The sequence below is a fragment of the Fukomys damarensis genome, unplaced genomic scaffold, assembly GCF_012274545.1.
Source record: "Fukomys damarensis isolate Sample0158 unplaced genomic scaffold, DMR_v1.0_HiC HiC_scaffold_35, whole genome shotgun sequence".
In the NCBI taxonomy this organism is placed as follows: Eukaryota; Metazoa; Chordata; class Mammalia; order Rodentia; family Bathyergidae; genus Fukomys; species Fukomys damarensis.
In genome coordinates, this window is record NW_022900947.1 from 56,012,218 (window position 1) to 56,032,564 (window position 20,347).

The following is a 20,347-nucleotide window of genomic DNA, read 5'->3' on the forward strand; positions in this document are numbered from 1 at the left end:
TTTTTTTTTTTTGCTTTTGAATCTGAGTACCAGTATCTCTTATCAATTATAGAATTTTGTCTTTGATGCATTCAAATGCTAAGCATCTTTCTGGAATTCCAAGTAGATTTATTATATATTCCCAGAGAATTTATTAGGGGGGGATAAGACTAAGATTACAACCACTTAAAACTACATATTTTGGGGGGGCTTCAGATTTTCCAGGCCATAGGAGTAGTGTGAATTCCAGCCCCAAACCTAGTTGCAGATTTACAGTTAGAAATGTCCTTGGGTTTTCTTTTTGTTTATCCTTATACTCAGTGGCATGGCTGAGGGAGGCATGGATTCTCACTGGCTTTCTCTGTAGAATAGTTTTTTCTAGTTTACCAACTTGTGTGCCAGGCTGAGAATATGCTGGTTTTATTCTGGACGGTATCCCCTTCTCTGTCCTTTCCCCTATCACCTCAGCAGGGGCACCTGCCCCCAGAGTTTGGTGACCTTTCTAATTCAGGCCCAAGACCTCTGGAGGGTGGGCACCATCTCTCAGGGATACTCCAAGCTCTGGGGTCAAATGACCCTGTGGACATTGTCCTTCTTGATATTATTTTTGTCCCCACTTGTTTCTTTTACTTTTCTACATGTAAGCCTTTGTTTTTAAAATATTATTTTGGTGTTTTGTTGACTATTTTTAAATGTTTTGTTTTGGAAAGGAAATATTGACTAATACATCCTTACTCTGAAAAAAAATAGGAAACAAATTCCTAATTTTAATCTGTGTCTGGACAGATTTCTTATGTCTTTGGAGGCAAACACTTACACTCTTTTGCTCATTGTTTTCTTATTGATAAAATGCTAAACCTAGAATTTAGCAAATTTAGGATTGATAAAATGTCGAAAATTTTATTCCCTATTCATCATAGAAAGTATTAGACAGCTAGGGTGTATTTCCCTTTCAGAAGAAGAGCTGAGTGTGTAAAATAAGTTTTCATCAGTTTTGGAATTGCTTATTTGAAATCTTTTTTTGCATAGTGATTATTACGGAAAAAGTGCTGTCTTTGCCATGCATCTGATGACACCAGTGCACATTTCAAAATCAAAGGATTTTCCCTCTGGAAACCATTTTGTTCCTATTTCGTTAGGAAATGAGAGCTGTGGAATGTGAAAGGTGGAGACTGTGTGGAACTCTACAGGACCTTACCTTCTGTGAGACTGGATCACAGGAGAACCCTACTGCAGTGACAGGGCTGCAGAACTGTGATGTTAGAAGCAGACATCACTGGTGGTGTTTGCTTGAGCTTCGTGTCCTGTGCTCAGGCTGGTTGGTCTGCTAGGGATGGGATCTGCCTTTCTACTCTGCTGAGCAGCTCTGTGTTGAGGCAGGGATGCCAGGGCACTGACTTCTTTTGGCCATCATTTTGGTTGCTTCTATGCTACATTATCTCTGCACAGTGCTCAGAAGCAAATTGTGTGCAGTAAGGTCGTGACTCCCCCAAGGTCTTCCCTGAGTCAGAGCAGAGGCAGGAGCAGAGTTGGCGGCAGAGAAACTCCTCACAAAGACAAGTTCAGGAGTGTTACAGATCAGGTGTGGGAGGGAACATCACTTAAAATCAGAATCCAGAAATAGATATTAGATAGTTACGGCAACCAATTTTCCCTGATATTTTATGGTTATATCTTAATTCAAATGAGTGGGGTTTTTTTTAAACTTCCAAATCCCTACTTGGCCCTGTGATTTTCCTTTCTATTCCAGCTATCATAACCTAAGAACCAATCCTTTTATTTCATGCCTGCATTTTTATATTGGTTTATATAGTCATGAATTTAACAACTTTCCTAGATTCTTTCCAAAAGCATCAGTTTTTTTCCATTGAATTTATTGGCACATTTAAAGCAAATAATATAGTTAACATTTATCATTGGGATCTTGTACCTTTACATGATATGTCTTGGTTCTTGTTTTTTCTCCATACCCCTGCCCTCTCTTCACCCTTTTCACCCTTCACCCTTCCCTACTTACAAAGGCTTTGTTTCCATTTTTTCAAATTTTTTCTTTTTCCCTTATAAACTTTTAAAATGCTGTTCATATTTATTAGTCCTACATTTCTAGTCCTTTACACCTTGGCCTTCCAGGCTTTTGCCTCTTGAAGAATATCTATTTTCCTTAGTCTGTGACTTAAGGCAACTTGGGTGATGACTTCAGCCTCAATCTAAAATGATTCTCACCAAATAGTCAGTGTTCTGGGCAAATGACTTGTGAGTTTCTCCTGAAATCTGATTGTTTCTTCTTCTCGGTTCTCCGGCTAGGAAACTTCTCCCCAGTCTTCACTAATTGCTATTTATCAAATCTTTTCTATCCTTTCAGATTTTCCAAATACAGAACCTTTCAATGTCACCTTCCTCAGCTCCTAATTTGTATGTCTTGTTTTTCATTTTTCTTAGAACACTTATATTTTTTTCAGCTTTAATTGAGTTTATTGGTACATTTTAGGGATACAGTACAGTTACATTCATTGTTGGGATCTTGTACCTCTACATGACAAGTCTTGATTCTCATTTTTTCCCCTTACCTCTGCCCTCCCTTCACCCCCTCCTCCCCTCCCCATCTACAAACACTTTATTTTCATCTTTTCATTCTCTCACATTTTTTTCTTTTCCCTTTTTACTCTTCCCCTACCCATCCCACCTTCCCTACACCTTTAGCTCCTTTCTTCCCATTTCTAAATGTCAGTAATCTTATTAGAATCTTATGCATTGTTGCAGATTATTCATACCAGGGAAACTATTCGGTAAGAACACTTATATTTTTTTGTGGCACTGGTCCTGTGATACTTTACCCAGCATTTACTTTGGGTAATTACCGTATCTCCTTTACTGGGCCAAAATGTTTCCAAGGTGAAGCCCACAACTTATTTTTCTTTTCAGCTCCTTGGTGGCCTACCAGAGTCCCATATGGGAGACTCAATTAATGTGCACAGCTGGAGGATTTTATTATGTTCAGCCACATGGTTCTCACTGTGTGAGATGGGTGATAACTGAGAAATGGGCAGGCCTGTCCCAGATCTCACAGCGTGTGCTTGTGTGGTTGGAGCCCTGAGTGGCTGTCATCACTGCAGGGGGTCTTGGTGGTTCATTCCTGACACACATCCACACTTCGGCCTCTGTTCTCATCCTCATGTCTCCTGCAAACCCATAGGTGGTTCTTAGAATGGGTACAGCTGTTTATAATGTGTACAGCACATTATAATTTTTGTGTAAGTTTGGGTCCCCTCCTCTGCTTGTGAGCCCCTTGTTGGAAGGCACTATATCCATGTACTATGTATGTCCTAAACACACACACACACACACACACACACACACACACTCACACACACACTCTCCACCTTGGCCATCAGTGGCCTAATGGTCTGATATGCAGTGTGTTGTCTGATTCCTGTTGGGCTCCTGGAATGAGTGCTTTTTTCTGCATCTCTGCATGGGTGTATGCTGCTCCTGACCCTTCTTCTGTTATCATCTTTGTACCTAATGTAAAATTTAGGCTGCTAGGCTAACTTTTTTCTTTTCTAGATTTTGATTTTTACAGACTCATTCCTAAATTATTTTTTGTCCTGTATTTATAGAGCACATACAGTTTCAAAGGGAAATAAAGTTTCCATTCAATATCCTTGTACTTAAAATAACCTTGTTTAGAAAATGGAGCATCCTTTGGTTTATATCCATGAAAGAGAGGGACATTTGTAGACTATGAAGAATTTAACCTTTTGAACAATTATTGAGTGCTTGCTGTGTACAGAACATGAGTTAAATGTTGAAAATAATTATTCTTCTTTGAAGGAACTTTCTGGATTGTCCTCATTCACCATGTAGATCTACCACTGAGCTTGGAATTGATCAGGGCTTCCTTTGTGATTTGCCTTTGCATGTACATTAAATCATCCATTTTCATGTCAGCTAATCTGTGTTCTCTGAAAGGCAGGTTTTCTTTCTTAATGTTTTATTCAACACAGAATAGGTGTTCAATAAATGTGAAATAAGTTTCCCATGCGAAGATCTGAGCAGAAAGGAGCTTGTTGTATTGAGGCAGGAGTAGCACACAGTGATACTAGAACATAGGGGAATTAGTGATTTGAGATAAAGTCAAAGTTAGTGGGGTCAGATGACAAGGAACAAAATTTCTCAACTGCAGCATTCCTGACAGTGTGAGTAAGTTTCATGGTGGTAACTGTCTGGTATATCATAAGGACTGGACATGCAGGCTACACCTCCCCACTCTGTAACACTGTAAAAATGTCTGCAGACCTTCCAGATGCCTCCAGAGGCAGCCAGGGCTGAAGAACACTGCTGTAGCATCTTACAGGGGGAGGAAACTGCAGTAAAAAAGGTGATGGTTTCACCCTGTTCCGTTTTTATTCTAAAGGAAAAAAGAAGCCACTGGAGGATTTTGAGCAGGGAAGTACCTTGTAGTGATTTAGAATTCAGAGAGAGGAGTCTTTGGGGAAAGTGGGTTCTCAGGGACAAAAGTAAAGCAAGGACTTTGGTGTTAAGAGCAGCCCTAGCTAGGGCTGAGGGCCTGCGCAGTGTGAGGAAGAAGGAGCATGTGAAGGGAGAGAATGGCTTTAAACCATCCAACATGTGTCTGGCTTCTGAGGACTCAAAACAGTCGTTGAGGACCCCATATGTTCTGTGGCACAGCTTTTACCATTCCTCCCCACAATTATGTGTGCAAAGCTTAACGTGCACAGGACACAAAATGATGCCAAAAACTCTGTACTTTGACATTGGCAAAATAAAGTCATTGCTTTTTCCTGTTTGGACTCAGTCTCCTTAAAATCACCTCCCCTATGCTGTTACTTTAAACTGCATCATCTCCTGCCTGGATTATGGCATTTTCTCCTGACAGACCTCTGTCTTTAAACATGACCATTTCTACTACAAATCCACAGAACTGTCCTTCTAAACTGAGATCAGATCCTATCACCTACCTGCCAAAACCCATTCACTGAATTCCCATTGTTTTTGTAATTTAAAAAAGTACAGTGCCTTTAGCAAGATGTAAGAGTTCTTAACCTTGTTAGCCTAATTTTTGATTAAGTTTATTGGTAATTTTTAGGTATACACTACAGTTACATTCATCCCTGGGATCTTGTACTTTTACATGATGTACCTTGATTCTTATTTTTTCCCCATTCCCCTGCCCTCCCTTCACCCCCTCCACCCTTGCCTATTTACAAAGATTTTGTTTCCATTTTTTTCCTTTTCTCAAATTTTTTCTTTCCCCCTTTTCCTTTCCCCTACCCTTCCCACTCCTTTAGCCCTTTTATCCTATTTCGCATTATCAATTATACAGCTTGAATCTTATTTACACCTAGTTTTTCACACCAGAGAAACTATCTGGTATTTACATGTGTGTCCTATTTATTTCACTTAAGAATATGGACTCAATATGCATCCATTTTCCTATGAATAACTCTAGTTTCTCATGCTTTATGGATGAGTAGTACTCCATTTTATAGAAAAGCACATCTTTATCTGGTCTCCAGTTGATGGGCAAATGGGCTGTTTCCAAGTTTTAGCTATTACAAACTGTGCCACTATAAACATGGGTGCACATATATCACTATGGTATGATTCTTTTAATTCTTTTGGAAAGATATCCAGCAGAGGGATGGCTGGCTCAAATGGTACCTCTAATCCTAGTTCTTTGAGGTATGTTCATATTGACTTCCACAGTGGTTGCAGCAGTCTGCACTCCCACCAACTATGAAGAAGGTTTCCTTTCTCTCCACAACCCTGTCAACATTTGTTATTGGTTGATTTCTTGATAGCAGCCATTGTTTCTGGAGTGAGGTGAAATCTCAGTGTTGTTTTCATCTGCATCTCTCGAATGACCAATGATGTTGAACATATATGTTAATTTTCTGCTTTTAATGGTTTGTCTGAGAAGTTTCTGTTCATTTCAGATGCCCATGTTTTAATCGAGTCTTTATATTTGGGGAGGTCTGATTTTTTTGAGTTCTTTATATATTCTAGATAGTAGACCTTTGTCTGAGGAACAGCTGGTAAACATTTTTTTCCCACGTTGTAGGTTGTCTCTTAGGTCTGTGGGTGGTTTCTCTTGCAGTGCAGAAGTTTTTTAAAAATATGATTTCCCTGTTATTGATTCTTTGGGGATTTGGCTCAGTGGTTCCGCTGCCTGCCCCAGTTATTGATTCTTTGTGCTAGTTCCCATGCTACTGAGGATTTGTTCATAGAGTCTTTTCTTATGCCAATATCTTTTGAGAGTTCTACCTAAATTCCAACAAGTTTAAGGATTATGGCATTTTCTCCTGACAGACCTCTGTCTTTAAACATGACCATTTCTACTACAAATCCACAGAACTGTCCTTCTAAACTGAGATCAGATCCTATCACCTACCTGCCAAAACCCATTCACTGAATTCCCATTGTTTTTGTAATTTAAAAAAGTACAGTGCCTTTAGCAAGATGTAAGAGTTCTTAACCTTGTTAGCCTAATTTTTGATTAAGTTTATTGGTAATTTTTAGGTATACACTACAGTTACATTCATCCCTGGGATCTTGTACTTTTACATGATGTACCTTGATTCTTATTTTTTCCCCATTCCCCTGCCCTCCCTTCACCCCCTCCACCCTTGCCTATTTACAAAGATTTTGTTTCCATTTTTTTCCTTTTCTCAAATTTTTTCTTTCCCCCTTTTCCTTTCCCCTACCCTTCCCACTCCTTTAGCCCTTTTATCCTATTTCGCATTATCAATTATACAGCTTGAATCTTATTTACACCTAGTTTTTCACACCAGAGAAACTATCTGGTATTTACATGTGTGTCCTATTTATTTCACTTAAGAATATGGACTCAATATGCATCCATTTTCCTATGAATAACTCTAGTTTCTCATGCTTTATGGATGAGTAGTACTCCATTTTATAGAAAAGCACATCTTTATCTGGTCTCCAGTTGATGGGCAAATGGGCTGTTTCCAAGTTTTAGCTATTACAAACTGTGCCACTATAAACATGGGTGCACATATATCACTATGGTATGATTCTTTTAATTCTTTTGGAAAGATATCCAGCAGAGGGATGGCTGGCTCAAATGGTACCTCTAATCCTAGTTCTTTGAGGTATGTTCATATTGACTTCCACAGTGGTTGCAGCAGTCTGCACTCCCACCAACTATGAAGAAGGTTTCCTTTCTCTCCACAACCCTGTCAACATTTGTTATTGGTTGATTTCTTGATAGCAGCCATTGTTTCTGGAGTGAGGTGAAATCTCAGTGTTGTTTTCATCTGCATCTCTCGAATGACCAATGATGTTGAACATATATGTTAATTTTCTGCTTTTAATGGTTTGTCTGAGAAGTTTCTGTTCATTTCAGATGCCCATGTTTTAATCGAGTCTTTATATTTGGGGAGGTCTGATTTTTTTGAGTTCTTTATATATTCTAGATAGTAGACCTTTGTCTGAGGAACAGCTGGTAAACATTTTTTTCCCACGTTGTAGGTTGTCTCTTAGGTCTGTGGGTGGTTTCTCTTGCAGTGCAGAAGTTTTTTAAAAATATGATTTCCCTGTTATTGATTCTTTGGGGATTTGGCTCAGTGGTTCCGCTGCCTGCCCCAGTTATTGATTCTTTGTGCTAGTTCCCATGCTACTGAGGATTTGTTCATAGAGTCTTTTCTTATGCCAATATCTTTTGAGAGTTCTACCTAAATTCCAACAAGTTTAGTGTTCCTGCTTTAATATTTAGATCTTTAATCCACTTGGATTTTAGTTCAGTGCATGGTGAAAGATAGGGATCTAGTTTAATCTTTGGCCAGTTGAAATCCAGTTTTTTCAACACAGTTTATTGAAGAGACTCTCTTCCTCCAGTGAGGATGGTTGGCTCCATTGTTAAAGATGAGGTAACTGAGTAAATCTGGAATTGTTTCTGTATCTTGCAGTCTATTCCACTGATCCTCAGGCCTATTTCTTTGCCAGTACTATGCTGTTTTTATCACAGTGGCTTTGTAGCATAGTTTCAAGTTGGGGATTTTGATACCCCTGTTGTGTCTCTGCTGTCTAGAATTCTTTTGCTATTTTAGGTCTCTTCTGGTTCCAAATGAATTTTTGGATTGTTTTCTCTAGTACTGTGAAATATACTGTTGGAATTTCAACTGGGATTGCATTGAATCTGTATAGAAGTTTTGAAAGTATGGCCATTTTCATTACATTTGTTCTTCCTACCCAGGAACAAGGGCTGTCTTTCCATTTTCTTATATCCTCTTCTATCTCTTTTTTCAGATACTGTAGTTTTCAGTGTAGAGGTCTTTTGCTTCCTTCTTTAGATTGACTCTTAGATATTTCATTTTTTGGGATGCTATTGTGAAAGGAATTGTTTCCCTAATTTCTCAGTGAGTCTGTTGTTTGTGTAGAAGAAGGCTATTGATTTCTGAATGTTGATCTTGTATTCAGCTACTCTGCTAAATCTGCCAATTAAGTCTAGAAGTATTTTGGTAGAGTTATTTGGGTCTTCTATGTAGAATATCATATCACCAGCAAATAAAGTCAGTTTAACTTGTTCCTTTCCTGTCTGTATGTCTTTTATTTCTTTCTTTTGTCTAATTGCTATGGCTAATGTTTCCAGAAGTATATTGAACAAGAGTGGTGATAGTGGACATCCTTTGATTTGTTCCTGATTTTAGCGTGAAGGATTTCAGTTTTTGATAATTTAGTATGATGTTGGCTGTTGGTGTTTCATCAATAGCCTTTATCAATTTGAAATAAAGAATGTCTTTCAATTTTATGTAGGGCTTTTATCACTAATGGGAGTTGGATTTTGTCAAATGCTTTTCTGCATTGATTGAAATTATCATATGGTTTTTGTCCTTGGTTCTGTTCACATAGTGTATTATATTTATTGAATTGCATAGGTTGAACCATCCTTGCATTCCTGGGATAAATCTGACTTGGTCAGGGTGTATGATTTTCTTGATGACCCTATGTATTCTGTTTGCCAGCATCGTAGTGAGGATTTTTGCATCTCTGTTCATTAGGGAGATTGGCCTGTAGTTCTCTTTTTTGGTTGGGTCTTTCCATGGTTTTCAAATCAAAGTAACACTTGTTTCCAGGAATGAATTTGGAAGTATTGTTTCCCTTTCAATTTCATTGAAGAGTTTAAAGAGTAGTGCAGAAGATCTCCTGTAAATGTCTTGTAGAATTCAGCATTGAAGCCAGGGGTACCTGGGCTTTTCTTTGTTGCTAAGTTTTTAAATTATGTTTTCAATTTCAGATTGTAATTGGGGCATTTAGACTTGGTAAAGTTTCTTCAACTTTTGTAATTTGTTTGTATCTAGGAATCTGTCTGTGTCTTCTGTGTATTCCATTTTATTAGAGTACAGCTTTTTGAAGTAGGTACTGATAATCCTCTGGATTTCTGCTGGATTTGTTGTGACTTCACCTTTTTTATTCTGAATTGCATGTATTTGAGAGTCAGATCCCTGGCCCTCTTTCCTTTTTTTGATAAGGTTGGCTAAGGGTTTATCAATTTTATTTTTCCAAAAAACCAAATTTTCAATTTGTTGATTTTTCTTTTTGTATCATTCTTTTAGTCACCACTGCATTGATTTTTCCTCTGATCTTTATAATTTCCTCCCTTGTATGAGCTTTGGGTTTGTCTTGCTTTTCTTTTTCTAGAAGTTTAAGGTTCAGCATTAGATTCTTTATTTGAGCTCACTCTGCTTTCTTAGTATGGTCATTTACTGCTATGAATTTCCCTCATTGAACTGCTTTCATTGTGTCCCATAGATTCCTGTATGTTTTATTGGCATTATCATTTAATTAGAGAAACTGTCTAATTTCTTAATTTCCTCTGTGGCCCATTGGTTGTTCAGGAGAGTGTTATTCAATTTCCATGTGTTTGTATTGTTCTTGTAGTTTCTTATGCTATTGATCTACTCCAGTTTAATTACAGAATAGTCTAATAATATACATGGGGTAACTTCAGTCCCTTTGAATTTGCTTAAACATGTTCTGTGAGCTAGCATGTGGTCTATTTTGGAGAATGACCCATGTTTACCTGAAAAGAATGTATATTCTGATTTTGTGGGGTGAAACACTCTGTAGCCATCTATCAAGTACATTTGTTCCAAAGCTTGCTTTGGTTCTATTATTTCCTTCTTGATTTTTGTTTAGATGATCTGTCCATTTGTGACAGTCAGACATTTAGGTCCCCCATTTCAATTGTATTAGTGTGTATTTGATGTTTCATGTCCCTTAATATTGGTTTTATATAGTATTTGGTGCATATATATTTATGATTGTCATGTCATCCTCTTGGATTGTTCCCTTTACAGGTGACCTTCTTTGTCTCTCTTAAATTAGTTTTGGTTTGAAATCTACTTTGTCTGCAAGTAAGATAGATATCCTTGCTTTTTTTCTAGGTTCCTGTTGCATGGAGAACTGTTTTCCATCCTTTTACTTTCAGTCTGTGAGTTTCTTTGTGAACTACATGGGTTTCTTGAATATAGCATATTGTTGGATATTGCTTCTTAATTCATTCTGCAAGTCTATTTCTTTTAATTGGTGAATTGAGGCCATTAACATTGATGGTTATAACTGATATGCATTGACTTATCATTGTCATGTAATATTCCTGTTGTTGGCTGAATTATCTTTTATTTTCCCTCCCTTTAATTTCTTGCCTTGCCTGGTGGAGTTGTGACCTTCATTGAATTTTTCCAGCACCTTGTTTAGAATTGTTTGGAGGGCTGGTTTGGTAGTCATATGGTTTCTCAGGTGTTCTTTGTACTGCAAATGTCTTATTTCCCAATTAAATTTGAGGATAGTTTTTCAGGATACATCAATGTAGTTTGGAGGTTATTTTCTTTTAGGGCTTAAAATACCTCCCTCCAGGCTCTCCTTAACTCTTGAGGGTTTGTGTTGAAAATTCTGCTGTGATTCTGATGGGCTTTCCTTTCTATGGGATTTGTTTCTTTTCTGTAAGTGCTTGTAGCATTTTTTTGTTCTGATAGGTTATCAGGATCTTGATGATTATATGTCTAGGTATAGATTATTTATTTATTTATTTATTTATTTATTTATTTATTTATTTATTGTACTGGGGATCGAACTCAGAGTCCTGTGCTTGCAAGGCAGGCGGCAGAACTGCTGAGCTAAATCCCCAGCCCTAGGTATAGATTTTTTAGAGTTCTCTCTTTTCATGGTCACTGATCACAATCCTGTCTTCTATAGCTGATATTCTGTCTTCATATTCTGTCATTCTGCTGTGAATACTTTCAGTAGAATTTTTAATCTCCTGGATATCTGTTTGAATCTGTTTCATGGATTCCATTTCTTTTTATGGTGTGTATTCATGGTTTCTATTTCTTTCCTATGCTGGGCATTCATGGCTTCCATAATGGTTCTGAGTTCACCTACTGTTTTACTTCTTTCTGTTCTACAGTCTTTAATCATGTCTTTCATTGTTCTCACCATCTCTGTAGTTATCTGGGAATTTATTTCTGTTTTGAATTTTTCTAGTGCCTCATTCATCTGTTTTGTTACTTCCTGTGCTATTAGTTCAGGGTGTCAAGGTGGTTGATTATCAGACTTTTCCACCTCATTTACCTCAGAATTTGCCTTTGGTGAGTAAAAGTCTGGGTTTATGACTTGCTTAAATGTCTTTGCATTTCCATTTTTGTTGGTGGTGCTGTTTTTGGTTTAATTCCTGGGTTGATACTTCAATGTTGTGTATTGTAAATATCTTTGTTCCTTCTATTTAGAACCTTTATGGAATGATTGCTTCTTAGAGATGTCTTCCAGATATAGCTGGTCTTTAGGTTTTGAGTCTCTAAAGACCCTTAGGTAATCTCATTTTCAGTACAACAGGAGAGACACCTGAAATGATCAATCAGAACACCGTAGCCCAAGTGATAGAATGAGCAACAACAATAGCATGAAGCACAGCTTAGAAAATGACAGTTTGTTGTAGTTATTAATCTATCCCCTTTAAACATGTGAATTCAATCAAAATCCAGGACCAGCCCAAATATGTTTATAACAAGTAAACTTTTCAATATAGCAACTTTACCATTCAGGATATGGACTTAGAAGGAGTTGGGGAGGGATGGATAGGTAGGATAGGGAAAGGTTAGAAGCAAGGCCACCAGACACAGGCCAATTATGCAAACTCCAGGAAGCTGTTGAAGACAAGATGAAAAGACAGAACAAAAGAACAAACACAAAAACAGTACAACCTAACATCATAGGGAGGCTAGAAACTATATTCATTTTCCTTTAAAACTCATGACAATCAAGAGAAGGAAAAAGAGAGAAGAATAAGAAAGGAAAAAAAAAGAAATTTGAATTGGGACAAAAACAGGGATAAAAAGGGAGAGAAATAAAGAACATGGTGGGAGAGAGAGTGAGAGAGAAAAAAGGAAAAAGAAAAAGGGGAAAATTTGAAAAAGAAAAAAATTGAAAAGAGAAAAAATAATTTTTTAAATTATTAAAAATAAGAGAAAAATTACTTTGAAAATATAAATAAAAATAAAGGGCCTCCTTCAGGGTTTGTCTGTGCTGTCACAATAGACAGTGTAGGTAGGAGTGTGCAGATTTAAGTCAATTAGTCTCAGCAAGCCAGCAGCTGTCCCCTGAGGTTCAGGCTGATTTCTGGCTCTAAGGCCCAGGTTGAGCTCCCTGACCACCTGCTGGCTTAAACTACAAGGTTCTACTGCATGTTCCTGCTGCCCTTCTCTGACGATAGTCCAAGTTTCCAATGGGAGGGGGTATTCCCTCCAACTTACTAACTTTGGTGATTTGGTGTGCCTTGATTGCAGGGCTTCAGTTTTCATCTAGTAGGCTCAAAGAGGCCCTCTTTCTGTTGCTCACTTCTGTTCCATATTCTAGACTCAGAACAATGGTCTTTCTGACCCACTGCCCCTCTGTGGTATGGATCCAGGTGCTGGCATGGCCCAGGTAGATGCAGCAGTCTTGGCTGTGCTCCTCTGCTCCTCTGTTCCAAAGGGGTGGTGCTACCAGATGGCCTGCATGGCTGGGCTCCTCTGCTTCTCTGCCAGAATAATACATTTTGAAGGAAATGGTACCAAGGAGAACAGAGTAATCACGTGTCCATAGTGATTTTATCCCAGAATTTTTATTTATTCTGATGGTTAAGCACAATTGCCTTCATGTTTTGTGATCTGAAATCCTTTCCCACCCTCATCAATGATTTGTGATTGCTTTGTGCTTGTCTTCAATTAGCTGACTCAGATTTGTGTCCCTTGAAGGAGATCAAGCCAGCACAAGGTAGCAAGCCTGATGCTCGGTAGGACTGCTTTTCTTTTGGTCCATTGATCTGGCCAGTGTGCACATTGTACATTCTCTAGCAACAAGACCTGGGGAGTGTGTGTATTGTGTTATGTTGCTAGCTCTAACAGGATTTGAAGTCTTTGTTGCTTGAAAGTGTGTGATGCTTTCAGCTGTTGTCCTCCCTCCTCCCCTACATGTTTCACATGTACACCAGTTAACAGCATCTTCATTTTTGTATGGCTAGTTAAGAGTTTATAGCTGTCCTTTAGGAAAATGTGTACATGCTATTTGTCATTCCTCTTTTTAAACAAAATTTTATTGAGAATCAATTGTACATCATGTACTCTAATGACTGGGGGATTCAGAATAAAAGAAAAAACAAGACAGTCCAGGTGTTCATGACAGTTTAGTCTCAGAGATAAGTACATACGTATGATTCAGACATCAGTTAGAGTGCTGTGACTACAATGGACAGGATGCCATGGAAGTGGTGGATGCAAAGAAGATCTAACCTTGCTCAATTCACCTAACCTGGGCTGGGGCAGATGAATCATCAGAGAAGTTTGAGGCTAGCTTAGCTCTTGAGGGTAGATGAGGCTGGGCCAAGGAAGAGAAGACTGTTCCAGGTGGAGAGGCCAAATGGACATTTACCCCCAAGCACTAGTGAGTGAACCCCATCTGAGGAATTACATGTGGAAGAAAGTGGTGTTGGTGGTGGAAGATTCAGGAAGGGCAAGGGAAGGATGAGGCTGTGGATGCTGGTTCAGTTGTGCACACAAGCAGGTGGAGTCAGGTCCCAGACTTGGCTTGAAGTGCAGCCAGGACCCATCACTCTCTGTCCCCTGTGTGGCTGCTGTCCTGGCCCTCATTGACACCTGCAGCAGTGATAATGGCAGGCACTTCCTGACCAGCATTGCTGGCTCTACCTACTCAGTCTGTACCCAGTACAGCAGTCAGAAAGTGCACGACACAGAAAGTCCTCTCACCCTTCTGTTTCACCCTCCCATTGTGCTCAGTGTACAAGTCTGGATTCTTCCTTCTTAGTACTTATTATTACTTATGATAGCTTGTTTATGTGATTTATTGCTGTTTCCCTCTATAAACAGATTTCACAAGGATGGGCATTTCTCTCTCTTTTATTTACAGATGTGTCACCAGCAGCTAGAGCCATGCCTGGTACTGAGTTGAGAGTCAGTATTTGTTGAAAGAATGAATGCCCGAGATTCCCTGATATGGCATGATATTTACCACCTTAGTCATTATTGAATGTGTTTATTTCAGATTATCCCATAGTGGCCTTCCTTTCTTCCACCTTATTCTTCTCCTTACTTCACAATTTTGCTTCTTACATTGCATATTAATCTCTTTTTCCCATGAGCAGATTTTTGTTCTCAGCCAATTCTGGTCCAAATGAGCACAAGCCTTTCTTCTTTGTGCCCACGCCCTCACCTGCTAAGTGCTCTCTGGGAACATGATTAGACCCAGGCGTGAAAGCCAGGGGTAGAATCTCTTGGTATTTCAGTGAGGGGAGAGCAGTGTTCTCACAAAGTGTAACAAGATCTGAATGATAACAGTCATGGGTGCCTGATGTAGATCACAGCTCCCCATGGAGAGTGACCTCTCCATTCCCTGGGAGGGTCACACTCTGACCTCAGGGTGTGCTTGCATGCAGTGAGTGTGGACTTCTCTCTTCCCTCAGGCCCAGAGGGAAATTAAGCATTTGATTTCTTCACAAACAGAGCAGAGAAATACAACCATAGAATAACACTGTAGAGACATTTAACAATATTTGTCTAGTGAGTAGAAGAACCAGACCTTGTGTTGCATTGTCTGCTCTTGTGGTCAGTAAATGTCATTATGATTGTTGGGCGGTGATTGAAGTTAACCTCTTTTGACTAAGGGGCTCTGAATGATTATGAGTAAGAGGTTGTTAACAATTATTGTCCTATGCTGTGAAAGTTGAGAATGGTCTTCATATCATATCAGAGTTGGGTTGTTGGGGATCTTTACTCTACATGTACTTAGCACCAGCTACATGTACTCATTCATCCAATGGCTAAATGCTGCCCACTGGAAAAGGCAGAGTGCCTGCTCATTGCTCTTGTCATCACGCCCTACTCCACTGCTACTGCTGCCTCCATTTATTGAGCTGCTACTTTGTAGCAACTACTACCAGCACCATTTATGTTACTAGGAGATACTTTGCCTGTGTTACTTCATTGAACAGTCCAATAACTTTCCAAAATGGCCTCCTGTCTCTACGTTTTTGCTTACAGAATTGGATACGGTTAATTAACAGTAAATAAATACTAAGTGAAGCAGTGCTTAAATCTAAGTTATTCACAACCATGATAGTATAGGTGCTGTGTGCTATTGTGACTGTTAAGAGGTGGCTGTGTGTTCAATTGCTGGGAGAACAGAATGAGGAAGATGAAGTTCCTTTCCCCAAAGATCTGACCCTCTAATATTTTGACCAAGAAATGAGTTATTTTCTTTTGATAATCTTAAATCCTATCAGGGAATAAAACTGGGGCTAGCAGCTCTAAGTATTTTCTCCAGAAGGTTTCATTGGCTCTCTCCACAGAAAGGAGCTGGATATCACCTGGATCTCTTCTGGGTGGCTGTCATCATGGTGGTGTGTTCCTTCATGGGCCTCCCCTGGTACGTGGCTGCTACTGTGATCTCCATTGCGCACATTGACAGTTTAAAGATGGAGACGGAGACATCTGCACCGGGAGAGCAGCCGAAGTTTCTGGGAGTGAGGTGGGTGAACTAAAGCAAAAGGGTTCTTTAGAACACATTGTGGACATCTGTATTTCCGAAGGAAATGGGCAGATTTGGAGCAGATAGAGCTGGTGATAATTAACTTATTCTTACATTTTCTGTTCTAGAAAGGACTTTTAATCAGAAAGAGTTTTCATTAATTTTTTTCAGTTTATTTATTATATATAAATTTCCTTCAACTAACAGAAGGCTAAGTTATGTATGCAACACAAAACACAATTTCTTCATAATGTAGGTGATTTGGTGCTGCCTTTCTTACTGTATCTCAATCAATCATACATAAAGATCCTAAAACTCCTGAATCTGCTTATGAATTTTAAGATTCTATGAAGGAAAAGGAATTCTTATTTTTCAGTCTATTTTCTGCCCCCATAAGCACTTTGAAACTTTAACCTCCAGCTGTTGGATTTGGGCAGCATGAAGGGCAGTGGCAGAAGACCTTCATGCTCTGTCAACTGCTTCTGAGAGCACACAGTGCCTGCAAGCACCAGCTCACACAACCAAGCCAGCATTCCCCATGTCTCAACAGTGGGTGATTAGTTTTGGGGGGATGGGGAAGAGGGTGTTAGAAGGGAATCATATTTGTTAAGAAGTACTTTTGTTGTATATTTAGAAATTAGACTTGTGTGATTTATTGCACTCACGAAATTTCCTTGAGCTGTTTGTTAATTAGAGTGTGGGACAATGTAGTATCTGTTTTCTATGAAAGAAGGTATAATTACACAATGGGACAAGTTTGAAAAATAAGAGAGGCAAAGAGGCCAGTAGTTAATTGATACACCAAGTGATTTTTTTCTTTTGTGACTCTAAAAGTAGCAAAAGCTTTAGCAAAATCACTCCTTTCTTTATGCATTTGAATCACATGTTGTAATAATTTTAAGAAAAATTTTTATAGTTATGTAAGTTAATTTATGTCCTGAGATATTAGTTGCATGATATCAAAGCCTTCACTGTTTTAACTGAACTTTGGTTTGGTCAATGTATAGTCTTGTTTGGTGGAGAAAAGACTAGAGCATGTTTATGAAAACAAGAAGTGGATTGGTAATCTCTTGATTTGATTTCAGGGAACAAAGAGTCACTGGAACCCTTGTGTTTATTCTGACTGGCCTGTCAGTCTTTATGGCTCCCATCCTGAAGGTAAATATGTGAAACACCACCTCCTGTTTCTCAGAACACCGACTGGTATTTGAACCAGTGAAGAGGGAAATGTTTGCGAGATCTTCCTCAGTTCCGTAGCACACTGAAGCAAGGGTCCAATGGCAAGAGGACTTTGAAAAACACATCTCTTGATTTCTTTTTTGAGTCCATCACCCCTGGGCTTACTACTTTTGCAGTTACTTGGTTAAACCATAGTAATTACCAATATTTAAACTTTCTGACCTGTGAGAATGTCAGTTTCACACATTTCAAGATGGCTAATTGCCCACTCCCACCTCCCCACCCTGCCATCCACCCACATATTTCTGCTTTCTGGTCTTCCTACCAATCCTTTCTTTCATTACCCTCCATGTACTTTTACCTCAATCCTCCTCTGTACCTCCATTAGACCTCCAGAGAATATGAGTGATTCAGGATGAATTTTTTCTCCTGTTCTTAGTTTTGCTAGGTTCTTATTTTCATCGAATCACAAGGACCAATAGCCTTTAAAAGGAAACGAGTAAACTATTACTAATTTATAATTAGAAAACTTTAGAAGTGAACTTTTGGAGAAGAAAAAATTACCTGGTAGATTAGAAAGTGAGGAAACAACACATAGGTTTGGTTGATGGGTAGATATTTGCCTAGGTAGATAAATAAAATGATATATGATGGCTTCAGACCAGAAATAGGACCAGAGAAGGTTAATATAGTCCTGCCTGTAAAGCTTTTGATTTTCTTTTATGACACAATGCCAGTCAATTATTATTTATATATTTATTTATTTTTGGTACTGGGGAGCAAACTCAGGAGTTTGTGCTTGTGAGGTAGCTAGTCAATTATTAATAATTTGTATCTTATGCTTTGTACCACAGAAATCACTCATACAGCTGTATACCACTACCATTAACAATCTCCAATTTTTTTCTTGAAATTTTTTATTTTTAAATAATTTTAATTTTCAAAGTTTAAGTGCTCAGTTAGACAACTGGTAAAGTAGTATATGTTTGAAGAATTCAAACAGTACACAACTATAGATAGTGAAAAACAAAAGCCCTCCATTTTTCTCACATTAGCAAATCTTATGTCAGTGGCTAAACACATGAATTTTAGGAACCTGGAACTATAATTCCTTAACCCAGTTGACTTTTAGAGATGAGGACCCAAACTGCAACCCAAAACCTACGTATTTACCGTGAAGTGCCAACATTTCAACTAAATGTGAATACTGAGGTTTTAGTTTAGAAAAATCAATTCATAACTCACATTTTTGTCTTAAAAGAAAAACAAATAATGTGCATTCCATAGGTTCACTACCACTGCCTTAACTTACAAAGTTAACTTTGTCTTTAGAGCCTTTATACTAAATTTACATTAGGTACACAATCCCTGGAAAACAGTTAAAATATTTAATAATTTATATTTCATCCTTGGTTTCCACAATGACAACTGTCCAGTTAAATCAATCTCTGATTTAAATTCATGAAGGACTTTATTTCTCAGGTAACACACAGAGAACTAAAATTAACAGTAGCCTCTGAGAAATTGTTTCTGGTGCTGTACAAGAGGACCTAAAAAGAGTACTGAACTTTGGTTCTATCAGGACAGAAGGAAATCAACTGTTACCTTACCCAGGTCATTTGTGGAGCTCATTGTAGATAGTTATGACCCTGTATTGTGGGTGGCCGTACTAGGAATGAGTTTTCCTCCTTGCTTGTATGGACTCTCCTCATGCTTATTTACTAGAAAAGGATCAGCAGACAGTAATCTCTTCATTAGTCCAGATTTACTCGCTACCCAATGCTTCATTCTGTCTTTTACTTTTATATGATTTATTTTTATTAATATGATATAAACCCTAATTCAGAGAATCTAGATGTATTTAAAAGCTCTCTTTTTTGTATGTCTGTTACAGCAAATTGGCTTTAGTCCTGGAAACACAATCAGCTGAGTAATCATTATGATTTCAAAGGGACTCAGAGAACAGATACAATTGTCATTTTTAGGAAGATTTGAAGAAGCGTATTTTCACCAATATCTCTTTCTGTTTCCTCACACTACACCTGGACTTGACTGCAGAAGAGTTAATGTGGAAAGCCACGTACCTTCTTGCCATGATTCATTCTGCCCCTCACGCGCAAAGCACAGAGGTCAGAGGTCAAAGGTCAGAAAAGGGAGACACTGGGGGGTCAGTGAACATGAGCGTGGTGCTCCTTGAGTATACAGGCTGTGGCTGTCCCTCGGCTGTCAGTGTCCATGACTGACATTACTTCCACCTAGCAACTTTGGGATATCCCCTTTTGGGATTGTAAAAGTCATTGTAAAAATGATCATTGTAAAATTCAGGGTAAAACGTAGTTCAGTCAACATTTTTTTGTTAAGCACAGTTTTGCCCAATATATGGGAAATGGAGTGGTTTTGTCAATGTAGCTTAAAATGCATTATGGAAAACAATATTTAAAAACAGCAATGGAAATTCCTTACTTCAATAAGTGAAGCTATTCCTGACTTCTGAAAACAAGACTTAGTTGTTTCCCAATTTTAGATCACATGCCCTTCGTCCTGTGAAACTTGGTGAGTTATGTGTGTTTGTCAGACATCATTTGAAAAGTCACTTGTTAGTTCCTTTTAAAAGTCAATACAGGAAGAAGCTGGCATTGAGGGTACAATTTAACCGAAACCTAAGTTTGCAACTAAGGCAAAGTCACCCTTAATAATTAACCCCAGAATTCACACAAAGTGGTGTCAGAGGTTACTTTGAAGGAGGAAACCCTTTTTCCTCCTCCAGTGACCATGTTTCTTAAAGGAGCAAGTGACAGCTTCAGAAAATGTTTGTTTAAGAGCCTGCCTTGGAAAGGCAGATCAAATGAAGGGAATAGGAGAAATGTGCACCTTTTAAGAATGAAGTGGCTCTGTCTTTCCTACAGACTCCTTATTTCCCTTATAAGTTTAATAGTCTGCAGTGAGCTTAGAAATTTTCTCTCATGCACCAAGCGGTATAGGTACTTGTTCCCTGTGATTACTTATGCGAGTTTGCTTTGAACATGAAGTTTCTGACCCCATTATGATCTCTGTACTGAAATCTGTCTTTTATGAGGAACCATGTAAAGAAATGTAGTGTATCAACTTAGTTCGCAAGGGTACCCCT

At 38.5% G+C, this 20,347-nt stretch overlaps 1 protein-coding gene across 4 annotated transcripts in view; it reads left to right on the top strand.

Annotated features, from left to right (window-relative positions):
- Slc4a4 (solute carrier family 4 member 4) overlaps positions 1 to 20,347 on the top strand; it is a 300,898-nt gene that overhangs the window by 260,791 nt on the left and 19,760 nt on the right. For all 4 annotated transcript variants that reach the window (XM_010606103.3, XM_010606104.3, XM_033758911.1 and 1 more), the window contains 2 exons: positions 15,863 to 16,041; positions 17,127 to 17,199. In XM_010606103.3, the coding sequence (XP_010604405.1) occupies positions 15,863 to 16,041; positions 17,127 to 17,199 (252 nt within the window). The remainder of the gene's footprint in view (positions 1 to 15,862; positions 16,042 to 17,126; positions 17,200 to 20,347) is intronic.